General features: G+C 53.6%; 1 protein-coding gene across 3 annotated transcripts in view; it reads right to left on the bottom strand.

The window, feature by feature from the left end:
* Positions 1-26626, bottom strand: part of EDC4 (enhancer of mRNA decapping 4) — a 55432-nt gene that overhangs the window by 5957 nt on the left and 22849 nt on the right. For 2 of the 3 annotated variants that reach the window (XM_073307245.1, XM_073307248.1), the window contains exons 8-25: positions 21498-21607; positions 20780-20863; positions 20102-20218; positions 18872-18974; positions 16661-16841; positions 16075-16147; positions 15396-15487; positions 14534-14730; positions 13095-13183; positions 11617-11770; positions 10026-10489; positions 8083-8184; positions 7056-7208; positions 5721-5757; positions 4179-4359; positions 3464-3619; positions 2138-2253; positions 328-493 (exon numbers count right to left, since the gene is read on the bottom strand). In XM_073307245.1, coding sequence (XP_073163346.1) covers positions 328-493; positions 2138-2253; positions 3464-3619; positions 4179-4359; positions 5721-5757; positions 7056-7208; positions 8083-8184; positions 10026-10489; positions 11617-11770; positions 13095-13183; positions 14534-14730; positions 15396-15487; positions 16075-16147; positions 16661-16841; positions 18872-18974; positions 20102-20218; positions 20780-20863; positions 21498-21607 — 2575 coding nt within the window. The remainder of the gene's footprint in view (positions 1-327; positions 494-2137; positions 2254-3463; positions 3620-4178; positions 4360-5720; positions 5758-7055; positions 7209-8082; positions 8185-10025; positions 10490-11616; positions 11771-13094; positions 13184-14533; positions 14731-15395; positions 15488-16074; positions 16148-16660; positions 16842-18871; positions 18975-20101; positions 20219-20779; positions 20864-21497; positions 21608-26626) is intronic. The other variant, XM_073307246.1, reaches the window with a different exon arrangement.

The raw sequence follows: 26626 nt of genomic DNA, 5'->3' as shown, positions 1-26626 counted from the left end.
GACAGGGTCCAGTGTGGAGATGGTCCTACCCTGCAGCTGAGCAAGAGAAATGGCTGGTACAGTGAGGCTATCTTGCCGGCAGAACTAGAGATGCGGCCCAGCAGTCTGCCTACAGGACTGGGAGCCAGGCACACCCCAGATCTAATCTGAGCTTTTAATGTCCTCTTCAAGCTCCCCTCACCCCTTCCTCAGTTTTCCCATCTGTAGAAGAGGGATTACACTTCCCTTCCTCATAGAGAGGCCGTGAGGAGCAGTAATTCTCCGTAAAGCTCTCTGACGAGGAACCACACTACATGAGGGCAGATCTCGGTTTCCAACAGGACTCACATTCCTGCGTCCCCTGCTTGAAGGTGTCGTTGATTTGCTGGAACATGGACTGGCAGCTCTTCTCAAACGCTGGCAACACAACGCTCTGGAACGCTTCCTTGTACGCCGACTGGATGGGCCCCTGCAGAGCATCCGCCGCTGCCCTCGCAACGGCATCTGTCAGGTTCTTCCAAGAACACAGGAGACCCTGCGTTTAGCATTTTCCTGCTGCACACCTAGGATGGAGGCACTTCGCCTCCCCCAACCCATCTGCAAGTCCCTGGACAAGCCAGAAGCAGTTAACCCCCCGTCCATTTGCCCTGGGCCACGAGCCCACCAAGCCTAAGTGTTAACACTATGATCTGATGGCTGGGGGATCTGAACGAGTGCGCCCGAAGGAACATCCAGGTTTCCTGGTACTTTAGCTCCATGGGTGGCTCTTCCCCCTTAACCTGCTAGCTCTCGCTGAGGCAGGGAGCTGCAGGGAGCTGGCGAGCAGCCGTGAGAACAGAGTTGAAGGAGTGAAGAAGAGCAAACACAGCAGTGATCTTCCACACACAAAGCAGAGGGAGCCTGGAAACGGCAAACCCACTAACACCGAGGGAGGAAAGTTGCTGTCCATCTTGGGGCAAAGGGAGCGCAAGCACCAAGTGGCATGAACTATGACTCTGGGATTCACTCAGGTCAGCTTAGACCAGCAATTCTCAACTTCATTGGACCGCAACCCCTTCTGACAACAAAATTATTATATGACCCCGGGGGAGAGGGGGCTGGAGCCTGAGCCCCAGGTCCCAGCAAGTCTAATACTGGCCCTGGCGACCCCAATAAAATGGGGTCCTGACCCACAGTTTGAGAACTGCTGGCTTAGACCAACGCAGTCTGAGAGAAAGCGGCTGGATAGCCATAAACCAAGGATCATGGCAGTGTGTGAACTTTGGTGGTGCGGTGTGGGGGGGTTAATGAATAAAATGGCACTGTGCCAAGTCTTGGGGGACCCTAGGAGGTGGGGTTAGTCCCCAGCTTAACATCTTCATTAGTGATTAGTCTGACGGGGGGATCGCGTGCTTGTCAGACACTCTGGAGGTGGTTGCAAATGCTCGTGAGCAGAGAGGAATTACATGGATGGGGCTCTGATTCAACACACGGGTAGGAAACAGGAGATTCCACTTGGAAAAATGCAGTTAAAACCCCACTAGGAAAAACACTCCCAAACATGAGGGACAGAGCAGCTTCCCCTGGCCCTGCATCACCACCACTTGCCACCCGGCTAGATCCGAGCGACGGGACGGAGAGACGACAACACAAAGTGCCAAACACCTTTCTCCCACCTGGCTTCCTGTTCCCTGCTAATGCTAAGAGGCAGCTCTGGTGCTGGAAGGGCCAGCAAACAGGTTGCCCGTCACCTGCACATGCCAACGGCTCCCACTGGCTTTGGGGCAAAGTGCAGGAGAAGCAGACTTGCCGACCCAGGCTGGCTGCACTGGGGCTGTTCCCGACACTAAGGCACGGCGCCTGGGCCTGGGCGTGAGCCTGTTTCAGCTGCCAGGGGAGGTGAAGGCACTTTCAGGAATGATCGCTGGCCGTGCATTCAAACACACAGTGCCCTCCTGGACAGGGAAACTAGGCAGAGCAAGGCCTAAGAAGCGGATGAGAGACTGGCGGGAGCTGGTGCCTGGCTCCTCAACAATCCAGACAAGGGGTCTCATCTGCCTATGCTAGCAGCTAAACTGTGTTGAGCCCCCGCTGAGGGGCAGGCAACGTGTCAGCTGTGAGTGGCTCACCCCAGAAGGGGAACACAGGATGGCCAGGTGGTTGTTGGTCTGGGCCTTACCTTTGATTTCACTAGCTTGGTGATGTTTTCCTTCAATGTCCCCTCGACAGCGGTGAGCTTGGCGGCAATCGTATTGCTCAGCTGGCCAGTGACAGGGTCCAGGCTCTTGGAAATGTCTGGGCGTGACAAAGGAAAAGGTGACTCAGGTTCACCCGAGCACTTTGGCTTTTCCCTTGCCGAGCAGTGGGAGGGGGCCATGGCACCCAGAATCACCTCGAGCCTGGTCATCGTTCTCAGGGGTGTGAAAAATCCACCCTCGAGCACCGCAGCTCTGCCAACCTACTGCCTATGTGGCTAGGTCAGGGGTGGGCAAACTTTTTGGTCAGAGGGCCATATCTGGGTATGGAAATTGTATGGCGGGTCATGAATGCTCACAAAATTAGGGGTTGGGGTGTGGGAGGGCTCCAGTTCGAGGTGCAGGCTCTGGGGTGGGGCTGAGGGGTTGGGGGTGCAGGAGGGTGCTCCCGGCTGGGACTCAGGGGTTTGCAGTGGGATTGGGGCTTCGACGGGGGTTGAGGCGTGGGAGGAAGTCAGGGGTGCAAACTCTGGGTGGCACTTACCTCAAGCAGCTCCCAGAAACAGCGGCATGTCCCCCTCTGGCTCCTACGTGGAGGTGCGGCCAAGCGGCTCTGCACCCTGCTCTGTCTGCAGGCGCCGCCCCTGCAGCTCCCATTGGCTGCAATTCCTGGCCAATGGGAGCTGCGGGGGGCAGCACTTGGAGTGGGGGCAGCGTGCAGAGCCCTCTGGCTGCCCCTATGCGTAGGAGCCGGAGAGGGGACACACCCCTGCTTCCGGGAACTGTGCGGAGTGGGGCAAGACCCCGACCCTGCTCCCGGCTGGAGCACCAGAGCGGGGCAAGCCCCGAACCCTGCTTCCCGGCGGGAGCTTGAGGGCTGGATTAAAACGTCTGGAGGGCCGGTTGTGGCCCCCGAACTGTAGTTTGCCCACCACTGGGTAGGTCGATGGACAAATGCTTCTGTCAGCCTAGCTACCGTCGCTTGGGGAGACTGAGTTCCCACAGGGATGGAAAAACCCTCCTCGCTCTACTTTGTGTCTATACTGTGGTGCCATAGCTATGCCACTGATAGCACCCGCCATGTAGACATGGCTCAAGACCCCTTCCAGAGCAGCACATCCCTCCCCCAGGAGCTCCTGCGAGCCCATCACAGATCCCCGTCTCCGGAGAGGTCTGCGATGCCAGGAGGTTCTCAGGGCTAAGCATGCCACATCCACAGTCCTGCGCCACCTATCGCCGCCCTGCAGCATGCGGCTTCACACCTACCTGCTAGGCCCACGCCGTATGAACTACCCAGCATCAGCACTTACACTGGGGCACTGTCTTCTTCATCTCCTCGCGGATGGTCCTCTCCAGGCGATTGCATGCAGCAGTGGAGAGGGACTGCGACAGCTGCTGGGACAGGTGCTCCTGGAGCTGCCCGTTCCGCTGCTGCCCCTCGGTCAGAGCTCGGTCCAGCCTCCGCTCTGGAGGTCACACATTAAGGAGCAACAGCCTCCAGGAGATGCCCCCTCCGATCCCGGCACTCCTCTCCTCTGGTGATGGGCACTGACCAGATACATACTATCTCCTGCACCACCTGCGGCTTCCAGAAGAGCAAGCTTGGGCCTTCGGTAATGGGGGACTCCAGGATACGGTGGTGTTAGCTCTTATAACCCCACCTGCCAGCAAACAGGCCACGGGAGGGATCAAGAGCAGTAACCGGAACCAGGTGCAGTGCAGGCTGACCACTAGCATGCACCTGACAAGAACCATCAACCCCGCACCACAGCATCCCCTGCTATTTGAGTGCTGGGACCCCACACAGCTCTTCCGGTGCCCCCCAACCCCGCACTGCAGCAACCCCCCATCCCAGCCCTGGCACCCTTGAGCAGTGACTGCTGAACTCCAAGGTGATTTTATGGTACAGATATATGGCTGCTGCGACTGACGGGAAACTATGATGTCTCTCCTGCAGCACCACTCACCCCAGAAGGCCGGCCCTGTGGCATGCTGGCCCCGAGAGGGGTTTGCCAGGAAGGATACGCTCTTGTTCTTGCTGAGAATCAATCACTCGTTCCATGTGACCCATGAGGGAGCTCTGCACAGCATCCAGGTGGTCAGTAAGTCTCTGCATTAGTTCCATCTGGTTCTGTCTCAGCTCTGTGAGCTCCCTCTGTTGGCTCCGCAGCAGAGACATCAGCTCATCCTGGCACTCGACAGTCACCTGTTTGCAGACAAGGCAGCCAAATGATACGCTCTGACTCCACTGGCCACTGCATCTGTACTGAGATCGGAAGTCAGCAGAGAGGTTGAGCCCCTGCTAGGGAAACCCAGGGCCAGTTCACCCACCACTTAAGCCCAGGAGCAAAGCTCAACACAACCATGATAAGATTCAGGGCCAGTCCCAGGCCTCAAGGAAGCCAAGTGGCACAATTCCCCCCATCTCCAATAGGATCAGCACTTTGGCTTTACAGGAGCACACCGATGAGACCGCAAAACACACCATGTCCCAGGTTTCTTCCATGACCTAAGAGATTGAGCTGACTGGTAGCGAACCCTGCCCAGACCTTCCCAGGCTGTCTAACTCCAAATCTTTTGCTCCCCAAAGGTCATGTGCAAACCAGAGCCTAGCCCCCTCTCACTGGATCCCTGCAGCTGCCTACAACACTTAGAGGATATAGGTCTCTGCTGTCAGAGAAGCGGAAAGCCCCGGGATTTAAACAGCTGGCCTCGGGCACTTACGATGGAGCAATGCATTGTTTGGGGGGTGCACTGCCATTCACAGGGCCAGCACCATGGCACTTCCTCTAGCTCAGGAGGGGAAGTGGCTCTGGCCAGCTCCATGCCTGGAGGAAGGGGAAGTTATTTTGGAGACGTTCTCTGGCCCATATTATCCAGATGGTCAGACTAGATGATCACATTGGTCCCTTCTGACCTTGGAATCTACGGAGGTGCTTCACCCGCATCAGCTGGAGCCAGACTTTAACCTAGCGGGAAGCCATCTGAAACCCGGTGCTACAGGCAGCAGACCCCACTCTAGAGGCTGGCTGAGCCCTCGGTGTCCCAAGGGCATCCCAATGAGTCCTAAAACGTGGTCCCAGCACGCTACACTCTCCATTGGACATGGAGGTACAACCAGCAGAGATAAGGAGCTTGAACAGGCCAGAGCTGCTCTGTCCCAATGGGGCTAGGAATGCCTTGTTCTCCCACGGCTGGCGCACTCAAAGTGATTTCTATTGGTCTCACGCAGGAGCAAATACCAGAGCTGTGACTGGGCAGGTTGGATTGGAAAAAGCAGGACCACGTATATGCGAATCAGATGTGGCAAGCTGCAAAGGAAGCCACTGGTCTCATCAAGTCTGGGCACCCCTCTCAGACCATCTGCAAGCCACAGAGCTAAGCAAGTTCTGCAGGGCCTTAGTGAGCAGCAAAGCACAGCTGGCATGCCCTGCCGGCTCACAGAGCACAGGCCCCAAGCTCTGCAACAGACGCTGAGGGAGCTGGGATGGGCTTTCCTTTAAGTCATCAGTGAGCTAGCTAACAAGCAAGCAGGTGATGGAGCGTCGGATTCCCACTGGGACTAACCTGGCGATCACATGATCTTGGGGACTGGGTCACATCCCTGGAATCAAAAGAAGAGTTACTTACTAGTGAGTAAGACTCAAGGGACCCTTACACGGCTCCTCTAGGTGGGCTGATTTGACACAGGGCACCTACTGGGCCTGGCCCTTTGGCCTGAGGGTCACTGGCTCCCCTGCTGTTCACACAGCATGACCACAGCCTAGGCTGTTGAGCCTTGACTGAATTTGGGGACAGAGAAGTCACTCCCCTGATGTTATCTGCTCAAACATCAACATGGCAGTTTTCTCTCTTTCTTATAGAAAAAGATCAGGTGCACATTTTGAAGTTCTTAAAGAGTGTGTGTAAGGACTGTCTGGAGCCATATATTGCAGTATGGACTGAACAAAGAAAACATGGACTTGGTTTGTTAAGCAGGAGAGACCAGTTTGGCTCCTGCAAACCCGTGACTCCATGTTGATCCAAACCTGGCAAGAGGGAGGCATGTGCTGGTGGCTCACAGCCTGGATGGCCCGCAAGCACGACAGCAGCAATTCAGTTGTCTGAAAAGGACTGGGACATGGGAGGCAAATGGCATTTCTCAGCAGAGATTCCTGTTCCTGCAACCAACAATCTAAAGTCCCAGCCCGTGGTCTGCAATCATGACATACACAAGGACAGCTCCAAACCAGTCCCTGGAGCCGTATGAAAAGCACAGGAGTACAAAGCCATTTGCAGAGGTTGCACTGATTTTCCTGTACACAGGACTTAGCACATTGGACTGTGCTACCTGATCACCTTCTCATGGGCTGACCCTTCAGCTGATCAAGTTTCAGCCAGAGCACATTCATACGGTCAAGTTTCAAACACAGACGCAGCAGGCAGCTGCCAGATGTTACTGCATGTGGCCACTGTGATTGGGCCTAGAAGCCACCCAGATCAGAGCTCTGTCATGCTGGGTGCTGAAAAACGTTTAGAGAATGACCATCCTGAAGGAGCCTTCCCCGAAGTGGGGCAGATTGCTCTGCCATGGGGCAGCACAGGAGTAGAAACGAGGCTGTGTACCCCTCTCATTCATCTCACTGTAATGAGCCTGCCTCCCACAAGTTCTTCTGAAGCCTGTGCTGGCCCTGCAGCCCCCCCGGAAGGGCAGGACAGAGCCCGCTCCCATGCCCCTCTGTGATGGCCAATGCAGCGCTTTCACCAGGGTTGGCGGGTTACTGCTCACAAAGCTCAGATCCCCGTGCGCAGACAGCAGCAGCTCTAGGGCACCACTAGGCTAGCTTATCTGCTAGTGGGTTTCTCAGATTGCAACCCTGTGCTGCCAATCCCACAGCTGTCTGCCCTGGAAGCCCAGCGTACCCGTCATCTTTCTTGCCCTTCCGTTTGAGCTTGGGGGAAGCCCGAGGGGACACCTTGGCTTTCCAGTCCTTCACAGGCAGCCTCTGTGCAGATGCTTTGGCACTAAACCCGCCTGATGTAGAAGCCAAACTTGCAACTTCATCATCATGGTCACTGCAAAAGAAGACCAGGGAGAGGAGGTTGCTAGCAGTACTGGGGAGAGCCAGCCCGACGGGGCTTCAGCCACCCTGCCCTACAGCCGGCTAGGTCGTCAATCCAGAGGAGTCCGCAGGGCCCAGCATGAAGCGCTCCACCTTGACCCAAGGAACCAGGCTGCTCAGATCAAGATGAAGCATGGCATGATGAGACCTGTAGTCTCTGCATTAGGCTGGGCTGCAGAGGTCTCTAACTGCTCCCCAGTGTGGAATTTGCTGACTAGGGAGGGGACCCAGCACAACATGCCTCTCAAGCCAAGCGGCTGAAGGTGCCGTAACCCAGTGAGAACCACAGCGTGGAGAGACCGAGGGCCGTCCAGGCAGTAACTGAACTACCCACTGACGGGGGCGGGGGGGGGGGGGGGGGGGGGGCTGACCCTGCCACCTCTGGCTGCAGCTCTCCCATTGAAGGCAGTGAGAATTTGGCATGTAGGAGCAGCCCCTGGTGGTGAAGGGCAGGCCATGACTGGGCAGGATCTCGGAGAGCACAGCAGTGTCCATGGGCACTCGATCTACCTCGCTTTACACTTAAGGGCTGGGCTCCACCAAACGGTGCCCATTGGTTGGTTTGCACTGATGACTGGACCAAGCGACACGAGCCACGCTCGGTCCACGTTCCCCCGAGCAACCCAGCGAGCACTCTGACCCTGAAGAGCGTGACCCAGGTGACAGCATCTTGCAAGCCAGCCCAAGCTATCAGGGTAGGACTGGTTTCATGGCCTCCCTCATGTCAGAGCTGGGGGGCAGGAGGCAAAGCAGATGAAGACTTGCCAAGGACAGAGGCACAGATGCAGCATGAACAGAGTCCATGCCGGGGCCACGTGGGCCGGTACCTTTGCTCTGCGCTGGCATCCTGGCTGTCGTGCTGCAGCAGATGGTAGCTGTGCCTATGATAGGAAGAGCTCTTGTGCTTCTCTGCAACGTCATCCCTTGGGCTGGGGGAAAGGGAAACGCCATCATGGAAACATCTCCCGGCCTGGTTATCTGCTCATCCCACTGCCTGCACAGGGGTGGGCCTGCTGACAGCAGGCTGGGCTCGGAGCCCACACCGCTGGGGGTTCACAGAACTGGTGGGGTCTGACAGCCCGGCCCTGGCATAGTGGGTGTCTGGGAGGGGAGGGGGTCAGATGCTTGGGTGCGATCACACACCCTTCAGAGCCTGGGCGGGTCTGTAGATGTCAGGCCAGTCTGAGGCTGATAAGAGACTGCACAAGCTCCTAGGCTGGAGGACTGGCGCAGTTTATAAACACCAGTGAACAGGAAGCAGCTGGCAGGAACTCCACGCTGCTCTCCTCCAGATGCAGGTGGTGCACTACGGTTACAGCGCGTCCCCCAGCCATTGTGTTTTCACCTGTCCAGGGAGTATTTCAGATCCCCAGACACTGTGCATTAGTGGTAAGAGCAAGAGGTCGTTGCCTGGACACTGGCACACCTGCAGAGTGCAGCAAGTTACAAGGCCAAGGGGAACCAGCCACCATGGCAAGGCTTTTCTAAACTTGCACCCTGGATCCAGACAGTCGACATGTGGGACATGAAAGCAGCATGGAGCATCCAGACAGTTCAATGGCAGCTCCCAATCCCTCTCCCCCATGCAGTGGGGACAGGAAGTGCTGCAAAGGCAGCACTCTCAGCTGCTAGGGTGGAAGGATGGCTGTATCTCCTGTAACTCAGGGGACGTCTCTGCTAGGGTGGAAGGATGGCTGTGTCTCCTGTAACTCAGGGGACGTCTCTGCTAGGGTGGAAGGATGGCTGTCTCCCCTGTAACTCAGGGGACGTCTCTGCTAGGGCGGAAGGATGGCTGTCTCCCCTGTAACTCAGGGGACATCTCTGCTAGGGCGGAAGGATGGCTGTGTCTCCTGTAACTCAGGGGACATCTCTGCTCTATTAAGGAGCGGTGCGGGCAGGCTGCTGGCCTCGCTCAGAAGGATGGAGGCTGCAGGGCTGGCCCTGGGACGTGCAGCCTCCCAATCTATGAGAGGCCTGGGGACAAATCAGGACATTCTGCTCCACTCCTGCCAGAGGAGGTAGGATCTGGCCAGCCCAGGCATTCCAGACCTGCAGGGAACACCCCCAGCTGCTTGGGCTGGAAGAGTTTGTCTCCAAGACATGGCTACGCATAACCCTTCTCTCAGGCTACATCTCTGTGCTTCCCAGCTTGGGCAGACATACCCTCAGACCTGCTTCGCCATGTGAATCAATCACAGCTACTCACTTCAGGGACTAAGTTTGTTTGGCATCTCTGTTACTGCTGGCTCTGCAGAGCCAGCCCAGTCGCAGGTGAGAGACTCGTCACTCTCATGCACTGGCAGCAGAACTGGCTACCGAGTGCCACTCAGTTCCCCCCAAGAGGGCTGCACAGGTGTTGCCACGGGCAGAATTTGGGCTGCACAACCTTTATTCTGCTGGTCATGCACAAGATGGAAAGACCCCAGACTGACTTTGAGAACCCAGGGTAAGTGTGCAGGGCTGGCAACTAGAAAAAAGGGTTAAGGTGCTGAGCTCCTTAGAGCCGGAGCAGGTGAGAAACAGACGTCCCGCGGCTATCCTGGAGTCCCTGTTGCAGAGTAGAGATTCATGTTAAAGCTGGCCTGGAGGTGGGGGACAGTGATGCTGAGCCTACAAAGCCAGGGTGCAGGGAGGAGAAGTGGCTTATTGGGGCTCTGAAAGGAGGGACAGCCGAGGCCCTGAAACACCAGTTTTCCACCAACGTGCCGACTGGACATGGCTAAAAAAATGCCCCCAAGTAAAGCAGAGCAAAGCTCACCCAGCCGGTTACCTGTCTGCTATGCTGTTCCTGGTTTCCCTGGTGATGTCGGGGGCTGCTGGCCACGGCTGGCTCACGACGCTGTTGGAAGATGCATTTTCCTGAGTTAAAGCAGTCTCCAGTAACGAGGGTGTGGTCAATCTGTCCACCTCCACGGGGGCCATGTCCAGGGAGTGCTGGCTGTGCTCGGAGCTGTGCCGGTTCCTCGGGGACAGCAAGTGCAAGGCCGACGCAGCTGAGGCCATGCTGTCCGCATGGTGATTGGGCTCCAGCACCTCTGCAGGGAGCCCGGCTGGGGCTGCGGCAAAGCTGCGCTGCAGCGTCTCAGAGGCGATCTCTGGGATATCCTGGGACATGGCCGTGGAGGCCGAGGAAATGACATCGGGGGAGCGCTCCCGGGTGGGTGAGGCCTGGGCTACCACAAGGGGCTCCACTTCCTGCAGCTCCAGAGCCAGAGGGGGGTTTGCTGGAGTGACCTGACCAACAGAAACAAGCCAACTTTCACTGTCATGCAGAGACACCCAAACCACACTAGCAACCTCAAGGACCATCAGCACCTCATGCCAACCAGCCTTCAAGGGAGGGAGCGGAGAGGCCCCATCCTGGCCTTAGTACTGCTATGCCCCCAGGGCAGGGCTGCTCAGGAGCCAGGAAGATGGGGGAGGCCCTCAGACATCTGGGCCTGACTGCATTCTGATCCTTTGCTGTTCCAGCACCCCTATTACCCGCCAGCACAGAACCAGCTGTCCAGTAGGACAGCTCTGTCCTTCCTGTGCGCTGTTAACTCTGTCGGGAGCAGCATTCACTGACCGGGGTCACGCTGCACTTAGTCAGGGTTTGCAAACACTTCAGCACATAACACCGCCAATCTCAGCAGTCCAGGGGATTGCACAGGTGAATCACCTACGTAAGTGCCTGCAGGACCGGTCTAAGATTTCACGTTTCTCTCACCGAAGAGGCAAGACGCACTAGCTGCAGGGTCATCAGCTTAAAACACCTGTTTCCAGTTGAAGATTTCATACTGATTGTTACAAGTAACATCTAAAGTCTCCAGAACTGAAAGAGATTTGAGGAAATATTCCTCTTTCCATTTGCTTTACTGGCTACAATCAACTTCACTGGATCTTTCCTACAGAAGCAGGGGCAGAAACATTTTAAAAGAGGAACTTCTTGTTGCAAGTCCAAAAAGCAAGCAGCAGCAGCAGACTCAGCTCGGATTTCAGTATACCCTGGTCAGGAAATGTACAATGTCAGAGCAATCTGTGTGTCCTCTGACCATCTGGTAGCTTTCCCTGGGGTGCTTCCTTGACTCCCTTCCACCCAGCCACAAGGTCTCCTAGCATGGGGGGTGACTGCTCCTAACGTCGCTGATGATGGAATAAGAAAAGTGACCCTGTGCTAGAGGTGCCCCCATTTTTAAAGCCACGGCTTTTACGGACCGGCAGTCTGCGACAACATGTGCTGGCAAAGCAGCACCTTCCAGCCACTCGAATGGGCCAGCATGGGCACCCTGGTGCATTCCAGCTGGCAGAGGATCATGGAAAGAAAGGGAGAGTTACCATGTGCCAAAAGCAGAAGGTGGCAACAGTGCTGGGAGCCTTACCGGGACAGGCGCCTTTGGGGTCAGCTTGTCAGAGAGTCCAGGGATAAGGACTGAATGGTTCCTAGGACTCGTCTGGAGACTGCTGCTACTGCTGCTCAGCGTGAGGCTGGTGTCCAGCTGCATCTTTGGGCTCAAAGTCAGGTCTTCCGATGGCCTGTACAGGGAGATGGAACGAGCTGAGCACCAGATTTTGTAGGGTTGGTTCCGACAGAGCCCCTGAGCTCAGGAACTGCGATTCCTGCTGTGCTTGGTCAATGCAAGCGAGCCTGGCCCCAGTTGACCCAGTGTCCCCCAAGCTCTGTGGTTCCTCCCACCCAATGGGAGACCATCCCTCGGAGTGACCACTCTTCCTAAACGAGGAACTGAACAGAAGAGCTTCACAACCTTGCTAGACGGAGTCTGTTAGAATCAGGGGGTCAGATCCTGATCGGGGGGATTTGATAGCAGCCTTCAACTACCTGAAAGGGGTTCCAAAGAGGATGGAGCTCGGCTATTCTCAGTGGTAGCAGATGACAGAACAAGGAGCAATGGTCTCAAGTTGCAGTGGGGAAGGTTTAGGTTGGATATGAGGAAACACTATTTCACGAGGAGGGTGGTGAAGCACTGGAATGGGTTCCCTAGGGAGGTGGTGGAATCTCCTTCCTTAGAGGTATTTAAGGCCCAGCTTGACAAAGCCCTGGCTGGGATGATTTAGTTGGAGACTGGTCCTGCTTTGAGGAGGGGGTTGGACTAGATGACCTCCTGAGGTCTCTTCCAACCCTGATCTTCTATGAGTCTGATCCTCTAGTCTAGCCCATCTCTGGGGGAGGAGAACATGACGTCTGCAGGACTTGTCCTTGCCCTCCTCTCCCAAGCACTGAGGCTTCTACCCTATTATACTCTTCACCACCAGGAAGCTGTGCCTAATGTTCAGTGTAAGTGTGCCTCAGCTGGCGTCATTCCCCTTCCCTCAACCTCCCAGTAATGCCTCTCTGTCCTTGGGGTCTGCAGCCTTCACTGGTCGCAAACTGCAACATCCCCTTCAGAAGAGCAAGGGAAGCAACCGAGCGGTGGTGCGATGGGAGAACCTCTCTGTGGCGGAAACAGAGCAGGCTGCCTCTGCGCCACCCCGGTCTCCTGAGGCACAGGGAAGGAGGCAGGTTCGCTCAGCACTGCCGTAGAGTGTCTCTCAGATGCCTGGTTTCAGAGGAGCAGCTGTGTTAGTCTGTATTCGCAAAAAGAAAAGGAGTACTTGTGGCACTTTAGAGACTAACCAATTTATTTGAGCATAAACTTTCGTGGGCTACAGCCGAAATGAGCTGTAGCTCACGAAAGCTTACGGTCAAATAAATTGGTTAGTCTCTAAGGTGCCCCAAGTCCTCCTTTTCTTTTCTCAGATGCCTGCAACTGGAACCAATTTGTAACCCCTGGAGCGCCAGCCTGCTCTGCAGATGGGGCCTGACTCGGCTGGGAAGGACACGAGCTCTGGCTCCACTTACCTGGGCACAGTGGGGTCATTGACAGAAGCGCTGCTCATGGCTGTGACTGCAGTCAGGGAACTGACACTGCTTCCCGGCGACACGGCAATCTAGCAGAAACATAGATCTATGCTTTGAGGAGGCTCTGCGGCTAGTCCTCTCCCTGAGCAACTCCTGGCTCCCTCCACAGTCCCACTACGGAGCGTGCAGAAGGTGACAGAGACTCTCCCAAGATTCCAGATGTGCCTAGGGCACCAGTCAAGGACCAGGCCCCTTCGCGGCCTTTGACAGAACTTGGCATGAGGTTTTGGAGACCCAACTGCAGATAGGACGGAAAGGCCCTTCTGGGGGTTTGCTCCTTTCCTCTCTAAGACACTACTTGCTTTCCCTGCTGCAGAGCACTCACAGGTGGAGTTCGGCAGGGCTCAGCCCTGTCACCCCTCCCGTTCACACACATGCAGCTGCTAGAGGAGAAGGGGCTAAGCTGTTCCACTAGGAGGTGCCCAGCACTCAGATCTACATCCCCTCGTTCATCCTGGATAGCATGGTCCTCGGGTTCTCCCCGCACCTGCTACAGAAACAGACCTGGATGGAAGCCGAGTGGCTTGGCCTTGAGGTAGAGAAGTGCTGCCAACAGGTAGAGAGAAGCATCTAAATGGACTGATGGGGGACTGCTGGTCACCTTCTATGGGATGGGTATGTCTGAGCATTGCTGTTACAGTTTGCAGTGTGACCAAGGGACCTCTTGAGTCCAAGTGGCAGAGGGCAAAAGGGGGGCATAAGGAATCCCCTGCGTCTGGTAGATTGATTCCCTGGCACCATTAAAGCAAGCCGGCTCAGCAGAAAGTCCTCTGAGCAGCCAGCAGCAATACAGACAAGCTCTGGGGAGCACACCCAGGCCACTTCAGAGAGGGGCAGCAATTGCACACAGCCCTTGGGAGGGGATCTCCACCCCAGAAGCTAAACCCCACAAAGCAAGAACATGCTGCCACACCGCCGGCTCACTGGTTTGGGGACGGGTCTTGCACCAAAGATGCTCAGGTCCCAGCTTCCTGCTGCTCATTGCAGGTCTCTCTCAGCATGAGCTTGGGTCAGCTTGGCATTTTAAAGGTGCTGCAGCCCCCGCTGCTAAGCTCTGGCCTTCCTTCCTCATTACTGTATTTGCATCTCAATCCTGCAAGAAGCAGGAGTACTGCGGTTTCCTCCCCAAAAGAACCCTTACAGGAAACCTCTGGGATTCAGATTGTTTGGTCCTAGGAGCCAAGATTTCCTGGTGGACTTTCCATAAGCCAACTGCAAAGGGTAAGAAAAGGCTAAGAGTTCTGAGCACTTCCTATGCTTTGTACTCTAGATTATCCGGACTACCCGAGTCATCACAGCCCAGGTGGGATTCCCCAGAGCGCAAAATCCCAGATCATCCCCTACATTCCCAACTGGCCCTGCCCATCACATCCAGCTACCTGCTGAAGAGATGTGCTTGGGGTCATGAACGCATCTGGGGTCATCAGCTTGGGTTTGGCATCATTGGAGAGGGCAAGAAAATCCGCTGGCACGGGCAGGTCCGCAATGCGCCGTAAGTCTGGTTGGGAGCCATGTACAGACCCCTTCTCCGATCCCAGCCCTTCTGAGCCCAGGTCAGCCAGGTGGTCTGGAAACACTTCAGAGAGATACGTACAAATTAACCTGAGAGCGCTTCCACAGGAGCCAGGCAGGGAAGGTTTTATCCCCTGCAAAACACGAGTTATACCACTTCCACCAGCCCAGGCACCAAGAACAGGACTGGAAAGCCCACGGCTGTCACAGTCAGGGCACGGAAGCAGCCTGATGGAGGAGGAACAGACTCATGGCCTTTGCCAGGGAAGGCACGTGATCCACACGCAAGCTTCCCTGCAAATGGGTTTGAGTGGCACAGCAGCAATACAGGGCAATATACTCACCTGGGCCCAGCCTTCAATCCCTCCTCTGCTCTCGTCACGGGGAGACCTGTCCTGCCTGAGCGCAGCTTCCCCAGGAGGAAGTCCCAGACCAGCCAGAGGGGGCGCTACAGAGCACACAAAGCACTACATCCATCGCTCAACATGCTGTTTTGCCAGGATCCTATGCTCTGTGCTCAGCCTCATCTCTTTAACCCGCCAGGCCTCCCACGCCCAGCTCAGCAGTCTGGATGCCTTCGGGATAACAAAGTCAATCCTCCAAAGGATGCCAGGAGCCCACCAAACATCCCTTCCAACCTCCAATGACTACACAATGCTGGAGACACGATGCTGGGAAGCTCAAAGCACCGGATGGTTCCGGCCAGAACCCCTGACTGAATGGACTTACCGAAATCTTCATGGGAGCCATGGGAAGGGATCGGTGCAGCCATATCTGGACTATGAAGAGGTTGGAATCTGATCTGCACATCCTGCAGGGCCCTGTAACGTTCCGAAATGCTGGGTTAGTTCACACGTCAGCCACAGAGCCATAAACCGTGGCGGATTCCCCTTCCTGCAGCTGGTCCTGGAAAGCGCTTTAGTATTTTCTGCCTACTAAGGACCAAGTGGGAGTCCCCAGGCAGTGCTGCCCCGCCTCAGCTCAGCCCTTCCTGTGCCGACCACACCTGAAAGCTGTCCAGTCTCAAGCCCCAAGCAGCAACATGGCAGGTCAGCACTAACCCAACGAGTCCTGGCCCCCAAGTCAGCAGACACGTTCAGCTGCTGACACATTGTGCAAAGGCTCAGAGCTCGAGAGTCCACAGGAAAAGACATGGGAAGCATTTTAAATGGAGCAATGAAGAGACCTAGGGCCTGCTACCCAGCCAGACCAAAGGCCTCCCATGCCAAGGATACTCTCCATGTCTACTGCTCCAGGTGGGTTTCATACTGAGGGATGTGTGCAGGAACAGTAGGTGATCACATCCCCCCCACTGCAGGCAGAGAACAGCTAGTGACCCTGGTGGCCAAGGGGGTTTTAGGAAGGAAAGAGCACACAGCTGTCCGTACCAAGCCCTAAGCATACTCACTTGGTGTGGACGCAGAAGAGCTTGATCAGCACACCTGCGGCCGATTCGACAGCCCCAGCCCCCTGAGCACCTTCTGGAATAGAGACAAGAAATACAAAGTGGGCTGTAGCATGGGCTGCTGCACATGTCCTTAGGCCTCAAACTCTCAGGGAGCAAAGGCTCTGAGGTGGAGCACTCCCTTGTGCTCGTTCAGACCTCAGATATCAGTGAAACGGCTCTTAAAATCCCCTCACACTCTTTTGGACTCTGCCCCCGCTTTAAACAGCCTCCTGCCTGTGCGTTCACACCACACAGATTGCGTGGGAATGCTCCCTCCGTTCCCCCGAGCACCATGCCAGAGGGTGAAACAGAGGCATTAAGACGGATCCCAGTAGCAGTCACCCAGCGATTGTAAGCCCTGTGCCCTAGCCACCAGCCCATCCTCCTCCCTCAAATCTGGGCCACTCTAGGCAGGTCAGTATTGTTCTCCAGCACTGCCAGCTCCTCAAGGGAGTTTCTCACTAATATATTCCAGCTGTGTCGCCAGGAAGCAGCTCCCAGAGCTTCCTGGGAAACAAGGGCTGGCTGGCTGCCCCTCGTTGCTCACCTGTGCTCAAGCTGTCGCTTTCCTCTTCAGCTGGGAGGACCTCTGTGTGCCGCAGACGGCAGCGGCTCACTACCTGGATGCCGAAGCTCAGGACTGGGTGGGTGAGGAGGAACTCCGAGATGGAGCTGAAGTAAGCTCTGCCCTCCTCCTGGTTCTGCAAAAGCTCCATCACGTACAGGACCTGGAAGCAGAGCACCAGAAACACCCTGCAACAACCCAAGTCGCTGGGGCTTTGGCAGCAGACTGCCAGGTGTGGTCAGAGAGTTCTACAACAAAGTCAAACACCAGCCTTCCCCTTGTACCCAGGAGTAGCTCCCACACGACTTCCCAGAATGCCACACACAGCTTACCTGAGCCAGGAAAAGCTCTTTGGATCCAGGTGGCGAAATGTATGCTGGGGAGTGTAGTCCGCACAAGCTGCCCCTCTCTATTACAGAGGTACCCATCTAGGTATTTGTCACCCACCATCATGGGATCTAGATCTGGCTACAATATGTTCCATTTTTGCCAACTGCCAATGCAGCATCCCCACTGATGCCTATAGTTAGTGACCCACTATTAAGTTTTAATTAGCTTAACAAAACCTTACGTTCCACTGTCTAAATTCTGCCTGCTCCCCCCACCCCAGCAGCCTTCTTCAACAAAACGATCAGAGCGCATCCAGGCTTGCTACCCCAGCCCAGAACATCAGGACTCAAGTCCTGTGGAAGTTATAATTTCACAGACGGCATAGAAATCATGAAATTAGCCCAATACTGTGATTTTCCAGCAGCGGGGAGGTGGAAGCAGGAGGGTGGGTCAGGCGGGGGTGGCATGGTGCTATCCTGGGGAAGAGGAGGAAGCATGTCTTACCACATGGCACGGGCCGGTCCAGTTCAGGGCACTCTGCACTGAGCTCTGGCCCAGGCCACGCCTACTGCTTCCTGCCCAGCTGGCAGGGGGGCAGCACTGACAATGTGGCAATTAGGAGCCCCAGCCCGTCTTGTCCCACAGCAGCCCTTGAGAAGACACCCGGGGAGCGAAACCTGGGATCAATCCCCCACACCATAGCCACCCGCGCTGCCACTGCGTGCAGGAGCCTTGCCCTGGGGGGAGGGATTCTGGTCTCAGCTCCTCACCAGCCCATGCTGTCTCCTCTGGGTTGTGCTGGGGGGAGGAGGAAGGGGCTTCTAAATGCCACATTGTCAGTGCCATCCCTTTCTCCCTGCCAGCTGGACAGGAAGCAGCAGTGGCAGCCTGGCCACAGAGCTAGCGTGGCCCTGATCCCTGACTCAGCTTGGACCGGCTAGCGCCATGTGATGAGACAACTGACCTGCCACCTCCCCACTGCCCTCCAGAATGGGACCAGCCCACTAACTGCCCACTGGCAGCCATAGCCTTAGCAGGGATGTCTGCTTCCACCTCCTGGCTGCTGGAGAAATCACAGCAGTCTGCGGGGACTCGGCCGCCCCGATATCCTATAAAACTCCAACATTCACCTGCAATGCTGCTGAGAGTGTTTTTAAAAAATCCATGACTGTCACAGGGCCCCAAAGTGGACACAGAGAGGGGAAGAAGAGAGCCCCTGTACTGGGCTACAGCACCACCAACCAGCAGGGTTTTCCATCTAGAAATCAAGGCCGCCCCTACCACCAGCATAACAGGCCAGGTCCACTGAGAACAAACCAGACCTCTCAAAGCAAAGCAGAGCCTCTGCTCTGAGATAGCTGTGCGGCTGCCAAGCAGTGGTTACTTGGCACTGCTCTCTCTGTCCTCCTAAAAGCAAGGAGCTTAAACACGAAAGAGAGCCAGTGTCTTTCCCTCCACCCTGTTACAGCAGAGTACATCTGATCCCCCATGCTGAGAGCCCTGCCACTAGACGGGTACCCTGGGGCGAGGGGTTAATGATAGACCAAGAGCGTATCTCTTGAGTCACCCGGCTTTAAGGAGCTTGGTCGAACCATTACAGCACTTGCGGGTCAGTTTCCTTTTCAAATGCCAGTTTTTACTTTAACACCAGCATTAATCCTGTGCCTCGCCCAAGGCTCCGTTGGGCCCAGTCAGCACCAGCAGAACCATTCTCCACCTTACGCTGAAATGGTACAGGCCAGCTTGGCTTCTTCTCAGCAGTGAGCGCAGCCAGCCCTGCCACAGTTGTGGTGGCTGCGCAGGAGTCCCGATCTCCCTGCACCCAGCGTGGCTGAAGCAGCCAGGAAAGTGGGAGCCACGTACTTTTCTCTGCACGTCACTCAGGATCAGGAATTCAGCAGAGAGGTCCAGGCAGGCTTTCAGACTCGGGGGAACACTCTTGGAACTGAAGATGTCAGGGGAAAAGCTGGGTTCCGCAACAAGAGAGAATACACAGAAGGCGAGAGCCATTAGCACAACAGAAAGCCTCTATGGCACAGCGTTCCAGCTTGACTACGAGCAGCTTAGCAAAGTGTCAGTCAGATGTTCCGCTGCCCCCAGTTACCGAAACGAGGAACCCCACGCAAACACGGGAGGGGAACTGGCAGAACAAAATCTACCCTAACTATGGGCCTAAAGTGTCTAAACCTGGGATTTAATTGGGGATGGGTCCTGCTTTTGAGCAGGGTTTTGGACTAGATGACCTCCTGAGGTCCCTTCCAACCCTGATATTCTATGATTCTATGATGCCAGGCTAGCAAGAGAAGGGATGCTGGGATCGTGTGGTAAAACACAGCCCTAGCAGCTGAGAGACCAGCTGGGCAAAGCGCACCGCTACCGGAGTAGAGGGTAACCATTCAGCACTCAGCTGTGTTCTACTCCGTGGGTCACAGGAGGGAGATGCCAAAGCTGGCTCTCGCGTCTGCATCCGCTGGAGCTGCTTCTAGGGCCATGATCCCCACGCAGACAGAATGCTTTGTGGGGGATGGAGCACACCGGATTGGGCAGCCATTCTCGGTGCTGGCTGGCTCCCCAGACAAGTCCTGAGCTGCCCAAGTAATACAACACTAAGCAGACAAAGCGACAGGGGAAGAGATGCTGGAACGCTTGCCACACTTGACCAAGTGAGCAGTCACTATTTACACAGACAAGCGTCCAATATGCAGGCTCCAGAATCCTTTCCTGGGACCCAGGGTACATCTGTGCTCTACAGACCTGAGCAAAGATGACAGAATAAAGCCGTTAAGGGTCAAACCCTGCAAGCCCGGCCGTGGGACACCCAGATCCATTTGGCACAGAGCTCATCACAGTACTGACATTAGCAGAGGCTGTCACATTCCTTTCAGTAACTATGCTAATTTGGCATAGGAAGAGGCTCCAGGTGGGACTAGAATAGACTCCATTGTAGCTCACTGACAGCCTCTTCCCCTGCAGAGTAATTATATTGCCAGGATCCTAATAGGTCCCTGAGTTCTGCTCGGACCTGTGGACTCTTCAGACTAAGCCCCACCTCTCAGAGACCTAGCTTACAGGTCTACATGTATCACTACTCACCGGACAGTTTGCAGACAGGTCCAAGAAACGGTGCACCACATCTTCAGCTCTCGGTTCTGATCTGCTCCAGTGATGAGAAATCTCCAGAAAGGAACCCTGAAGGCACAAGAGAGAAGTCTTGGGAAGGAATGCTGTCAGAAGGCGTAGCCCCTCCCTGCAAGTGCCTCCTGCAGGAACACTGCTCAGAGGCTGCTTGTGGCTAAACTTGGCCAGTAATGTCCCACACTCCCAGGGCAGTTTCTGCACCATGGACAGGTTACAACCGGGCACACCTTCTGAGGCCCTGCTCTCTAGGGAAGCAGTAAGACCCCAGCCAAATGTTAGAAAGGGTCAGAAGCAGGAACTATGATAGAAGCTTGAGACAGAGTAAGCCAGGCTAGGCTGACCAACAGCACTAGCCTGAATGTATCGTTCTACCTAGAAGCACTTTCATTGGTGAGTTCTCCACACTCAAGAACTGACTCTGGAAAAAGGACAATTCGTGCACTGCCTCACTGAGCCCCAACTACTCCCGGGTCAGAGAGAGCAACTCATTCCATACAGGATACTGTCCGCTTGCTGCTACAATAGCTGAGTACTGTGTGTGTAAATGCAATGCAATTACAAGGATCCTGTCTTAATGCATGGAGCTGAGGGTTTGCTATACCCTGTGGCTCAAAGTCCAGGACCAAGACTTACTCTGGGTCTTGTTTTTTGTGATTATCACAGAAGAGCAGGCAGGAGAGCGGCCTGCCGTCATGGGGCTTCCATTCATGCAGGCACCTAGGAGAGAACCAGAGAGAAGAGGGGACATGTACACCAAAACTACCAGAAATAGAAGGGCTCTGAACAATTCACAGCCTTCATTACTCAGTCACCAGTTTGAACTGAGCCCAAGTCAGCAGTGATCAAGAGTTATCACCCGATGGCAGTTTGCTGGCCTGTGTGAAACAAGTCCAGTTGGCAGTGGACAACGGACTCTGCCACAAAAAATACCACAATGATGGGCGTCTGCATGGAGCATCTAGAACCAGAAAGGATAATGGAGACTGAATGCCGCCACTCGGATTTCTGTGGCAGCAGGTCAGTAGAAGGATATTTGCTCTGTCAGTGCCTGTGCCGTCCCTGTTCTATGGACAGGACTTCTGTCTCCAGAGAGAGCCAGTGAACCTTTCACCAGCATTAAACTGATTCCCTGCCCTCCCCCATTTTTAGAAGTGCTGAGCACATCCTACAATACTCAGCAATTCTAAAATGCTCTGCAATGCTAGAGTGTTGTATAGACATTAGTCCTACAGGTCCTCCTCATGGTCTGAGAAGCAATCAGATAAGGAATCCCCAAGAGCTGAACTTCTCTGTCTCAGCCAGGGGACGCTCCAGTTGTACTCTGTTCCTTCTTTTCTGCTTCTTAAGTTACCTTGGCTCGTCTTGCCCCTCTATGTAGATCTGCCAGAATTTGACATAGCCATCATGGCTTGCTGTGGCCAAAACCGTCCCATCTGGAGAGAGCGCTCCCTCACTCAGGCACTAAAGAGGGAATAGGAAAGCAAATCAGCCATTCCATGTCTCCGCAGGAAAACAGAATTTAAATATAGAGAAAGTGTGATGGGTCAGGGTGCTAAAGATAAGTAAAAGTAACCAGGGGTTTATCCCCCCCCACAAAGAATCAACACGTTTCCACCCCAGGTAATAATCCCCTTTTCCAGACAGTGAGTTAAATATGCTGGGTTGTGCTCGTAGGCAACTGAGGCCCCCATCTGATGTCACTCCTTTCTTAAGAAATTCATATTAAGAGCACATTTAATTTTATTTCCAAATCTTTCGGATCTCTACTTCTAAGACCATTAACTTATACACAACAGCATCAACTCTGCGTTTCCTGCTTGTGCCAAGAGTTAAGTGGATAGAAATATACAAGTTTTTGAAACTAAACAGCCAAAATATTAAAATTGTCTCATCCCAAGCCTGTAATTCTGATCCAACCTAAACCTTTACACCAAAGAGTGTACTCACCGCTTAGCCTGATGGAAACTGCCAATGAAAACATGATAAGCAGCTTCCATATAATGAGAACACACCCAGGGAATGTTCAAACACTCATTACAAAAACTTCCCTGTGTTACTGACACTGAAAATGCATCACTTACCTGTAACTGGAGGTTTGTTGAGATGTGTGGTCCCTATATGTATTCCACACATGGATATGCATGTGCACCATGTGCCTAAGTCCAGAGATTTTTAGTAAGCAGTGTCCGTTGGTCTGCATAGTTGCAGTTCTCCTCATGCTCTGAACCAAGGATATAAAGGGCAGTGCAGACCAATGCCTCTCCAGTTCTTTCTCCCACCACAAATCCAGTTATGATCTGCAGCAGAGGGACAGAAGGCAGGTAGTGGAATACAGACAGTGACCATACAGCTTGAAGAACCTCCAGTTACAAGTAACCAACCTCCATTTCTTCTTGGAATGATGTTCCCTATGTGTATTCCACATGTGGGAAATTAGCAAGGGTAGTCATTCAGGAGGTAGGTGCGAGGAGACAGAAGTGATGGCTGATTGCAACACTGCTGTCCCCACAGCTGTATCTGTAGCAGAAGACTGGACCAAAGCATAATGGCCTGTGAAGGTGTGTAAGCAGCTCCAGGCAGCTGCCCTACATATCTTTAGTAGAGGTATGACTTGCAGAACTGCAACAGAGGTTGCTTGTGCTCAGGTGGCATGGACCCTCACCCCCTCTGGGGGTCAGGGAACGTGAGCTAGTTGGTAGCAAAGGATAAAGTAGCCAGAGATCCACTTAGAAAGTTTGCGCAGATACAGCTTGAACCCCAGAACCCTCTGTTATGGTAACTAAAAGACTAGGTGTCTAAGAGCTTTTGTTCTTTTCAGATAAAAGACCAGTGCTCTTCAGATGTTCAGAGAATGAAGGGTCCTCTCCTCATCAGAAGCATACGGTTTCAGAAAAAATGTTGATAAGTGGATGGTTTGACTCATGTGAAACTCTGAAATTGCTTTAGGGTGAATTGGTGGTGCGGGGGAGAGTGCAAAGAAAGACCTCCTCTTTATGGAAGGTGGTGTATGGTAGGCCTGCTCCCAGCTCATTGATACTTCTGGCTGATGTGATGGCAACTAGGAAGGCAACTTTCAGCAAGAAGTAGGACACAGCACATGTGACTGAAGGGACGTTTGGTGAGAGACGAAAGAATGAGGTTGCCGTCCCATTGAGGTGTTGGGCTTTACCAATGGTGAGAAGGATCTAAGAAATCGTTTCAGGAATCTAGTCATTGTGGGATGAGTGAAGTTAGTGTGGCTGTCGATAGGGGGATGAAAAGCACAGATTGCTCCGAAATGAATCTGCAGAGAACTAACAGAGAGACCCAAAGTCTTAAGGCAGTGGTTCTCAACCTATTTACCATTATGGGCTGCATATGCAGCTCTCTGTGTGTTATGTGGACCACATCCACACAATATATGCACTACCTGTATGGCCCTGAGGATGTCACATGGGCCACAGTTGTGTTTTGACTGGGCCGCAAGTGGCCTGTAAGCTAAGAACAAATGTTTTAAGGGTAAGTAGATATTCTAGAATAGCAGAAATCCCAGTGGACTCTGGAGATAACTGGTGTTGTGCCCAAGAGGAGAATCGCTCCCACTTGGCTGAATAGCATTTCCTGGTAGCACCCTTCCAGCTTTGGTTGAGGATGGATGTCCTGGAAAATGAACACTCTACATCTTGATGCCCATCCAAATACCAGGTCTTGAGTTGCAGTGGTCCCAGAATGGCGGCCTGGAAAGGTGCTGTTGTGTTGCATTAGCAGGCCCAGAAATGGTTGAATGTTGATGGGCGGACAGGCTGAAAGTCTCAGTAGGTCTGTGAATCAGAACAGTCTCTGCCAGTTGGGTGCAATAAGGATGACTTGAGCCCTGTTGTAACGGATTTTCCACAGGACCTGTGGTATGAATAGGATGGGAGGAAAAGCAGACCTGGAGTGATCCCTCCATTGTAGCAGAAGAGTCTCCCTTTGAGCCGCTGCCTAGCGCTGCCCTGGAGCAGTACTGGGGAAGTTTTTTGTTCACCTGTGAGGCCTAAGATGGCATTTTCCAGCAGGTGAAGACTTTGTTCAGGACTGAATTGTGACTCTCCCATTCCTGGTCTGTGGAAAAATGTCTGCTGTTAGGGAGTTCTGCAGCCCTTGTAAACATGCTTCAGAAAGGACTACGAGATATCTGATACCTCAATTCCAGAGGTTAACGGTCTACATACAGAAGGAGGGATCTTGTCCCCCCTTGCTTGTTTATATAGAAAACAGTCACCATATTGTCCGACATTGTCTGGATGTGCCGAGATCGGAAGAGTTGGAGGGAAGTGTTGCAGGCCCGATGGACAACTCTGAGTTCCAGGAAACTGATATGGATCTTGGACTCCTGAGAGGTCCACAAGCCATGTGCAGTATGATCTTTCATATGAGCTCCACAACCTAAGAGGGAGGCATCGATAAAGATAGTCACTTTGGGTATTGGTGTGGGGAAGGAGCCCCTACTCAAACTTTCTCCGGCATTGTCTGCCAGATGAGAGAGGCCAGAATTGTTCCTTTGGCATTGTTGATGACTTTTTCTGGTGAGTAGATGGACTGAAGCCAGGTTTGCAGCCAATGGAGATGGAGCCTGGCAAATGGCATCTCGTATGCGCATGAGGCCATGCGGCTGAGAAGGGAAAGGGCAAGTTCTGACTGGAGTCTAAGAGTGACCTCTTGTACAAGATCGCCCCATGGCATGGAATCTCTCGATAGGTAGACAGGCACTTGTAGTCGAGTCCAAGGTTGCTCATATGAAGTTTATGGACCTTGTGGGGTCAAAGTGGACTTTTCATGGTTGACACAAATTCCTATGGAAGTTAGTAGCTGGAGCAGGAATTGGTTGATAAACTGGATTTCCTTGTACAATCTGCTTGTCAGAAACCAGCTGCTGAGGAATGGGAAGATGGTAAACTGGTTTCTCCTCATCCAAGCTGCCACCACTGAAAAGACTTTTGTAAAGACTCTGGGTGTGGTAGCTAGCCAGAATGGAAGAGCTCTGACTTGATAATGGACTTGACAAAGGAAGAACTTGAGGACCCTTCTGAGGGATGAGGGAACGTCTATGTGAAATTATGCATCTTCCATGTCAAGAGCCGCGAATCAGGTGCCGTCTTCCAGAGAGGGGATCATTGATGCCATCTAGAATTTTAGATAATTATAGTTAGTTGGCATAGAGGTTAGGAGTCTATTTCAGCAGTGGGTGGATGAAGTTCTGTGGCCTGCAATGTGCAGGAGTTCAGACTAGATGATCATGATGGTCCCTTCTGGCCTTAGAGTCTGTGAGTCAAGAATTAGCCTCCATCCCCCATTCTTTTTGGGGACTAAGAAGTATGGGGAGTAGAATCTTTTCCCTTCAAGTTGAGACGGAACTCCTCTGTGGCTCCCTGGTGGAGAAGAGAGTCCCCTTCTTGACACAGAATTTCCTTGTGAGACTGGTCCCTGAAAATGGACCAGGAAGAGGTTGACAAACTCAATCAGATGTCTGGTAGTGAATAATTTCTAGCACACATTTGTCTGTTAAAGCTGTCCAGTGTGGGCAAATTGGATAAGGAAGCCTCCAAAAAACTGAGGGACAGGATGAAGTGGCATCAATAAAGGGATGTGGGTCGAAACAGTCCCATCAAAATAAATCCCTTGGCTGTGGGTTAGAGTGAGCTGTGGCAATAGATGTTGCAGGAGCAGTGTACCTGGACCTTTGAACCTCTATTGTTTGATTGATGATTCCTGGGAGCATTAGTAGTAAAATTGTTGAGGTGTCTTGCGCTGTGATACTGCCTCTTCAGAGCAGGTGTACAGCTATCCAGAGAACAAAACATTGTCCTCAAGTCCTTCAGAGTGTGGAAGGAATCATCCGTCTTATCACTGAACAGGTTAACTATATCAAAGGGCAGATCTCGAATGGTACTCTGCACCTTTCTAGGGAAACCTGAGCATTGTAACCAGGAATCGTTCCTCAAGACAATGGCTGTAACAATCTCTCTGGATGCTGTGTCCACAGCATCTACTGCAGCCTGTAGAGTGTTTTGGCCACTAATTTTCCTTCATCAAGCAAGGACTGGAACTGAGTTCTATTTTCCTGAGGGAGTGTTTCTTTAAAATCCAACAATGTTGCATAATTAGTGAAGTTGTATTTAGCTAGAAGGGCCTGATCATTTGAAATTCTAAATTGGAGAAAGGCAGAGAAGACCGTTCTCCCTAGGAGGTTGAGCTGTATGACAGGCACCTTGTCCAAGGGTGCAGTTTTGGGGGTCTCATAAAAATAAAGGGAAGGGTAACCACCTTTCTGTATACAGTGCTATAAAATCCCTCCTGGCCAGAGGCAGAACCCTTTCACCTGTAAAGGGTTAAGAAGCTAAGATAACCTCCCTGGCACCTGACCAAAATGACGAATGAGGAGACAAGATACTTTCAAAGCTGGAGGGGGGGACACAAAGGGTGTCTGTCTGTCTGTGTGATGCTTTTGCCGGGAACAGA

Source organism: Lepidochelys kempii, chromosome 12 (genome assembly GCF_965140265.1).
Source record: "Lepidochelys kempii isolate rLepKem1 chromosome 12, rLepKem1.hap2, whole genome shotgun sequence".
NCBI classification, from domain to species: Eukaryota; Metazoa; Chordata; order Testudines; family Cheloniidae; genus Lepidochelys; species Lepidochelys kempii.
The sequence above is the reverse complement of the archived record's forward strand: the minus strand, read 5'-3'. Positions and strand labels throughout refer to the sequence as shown.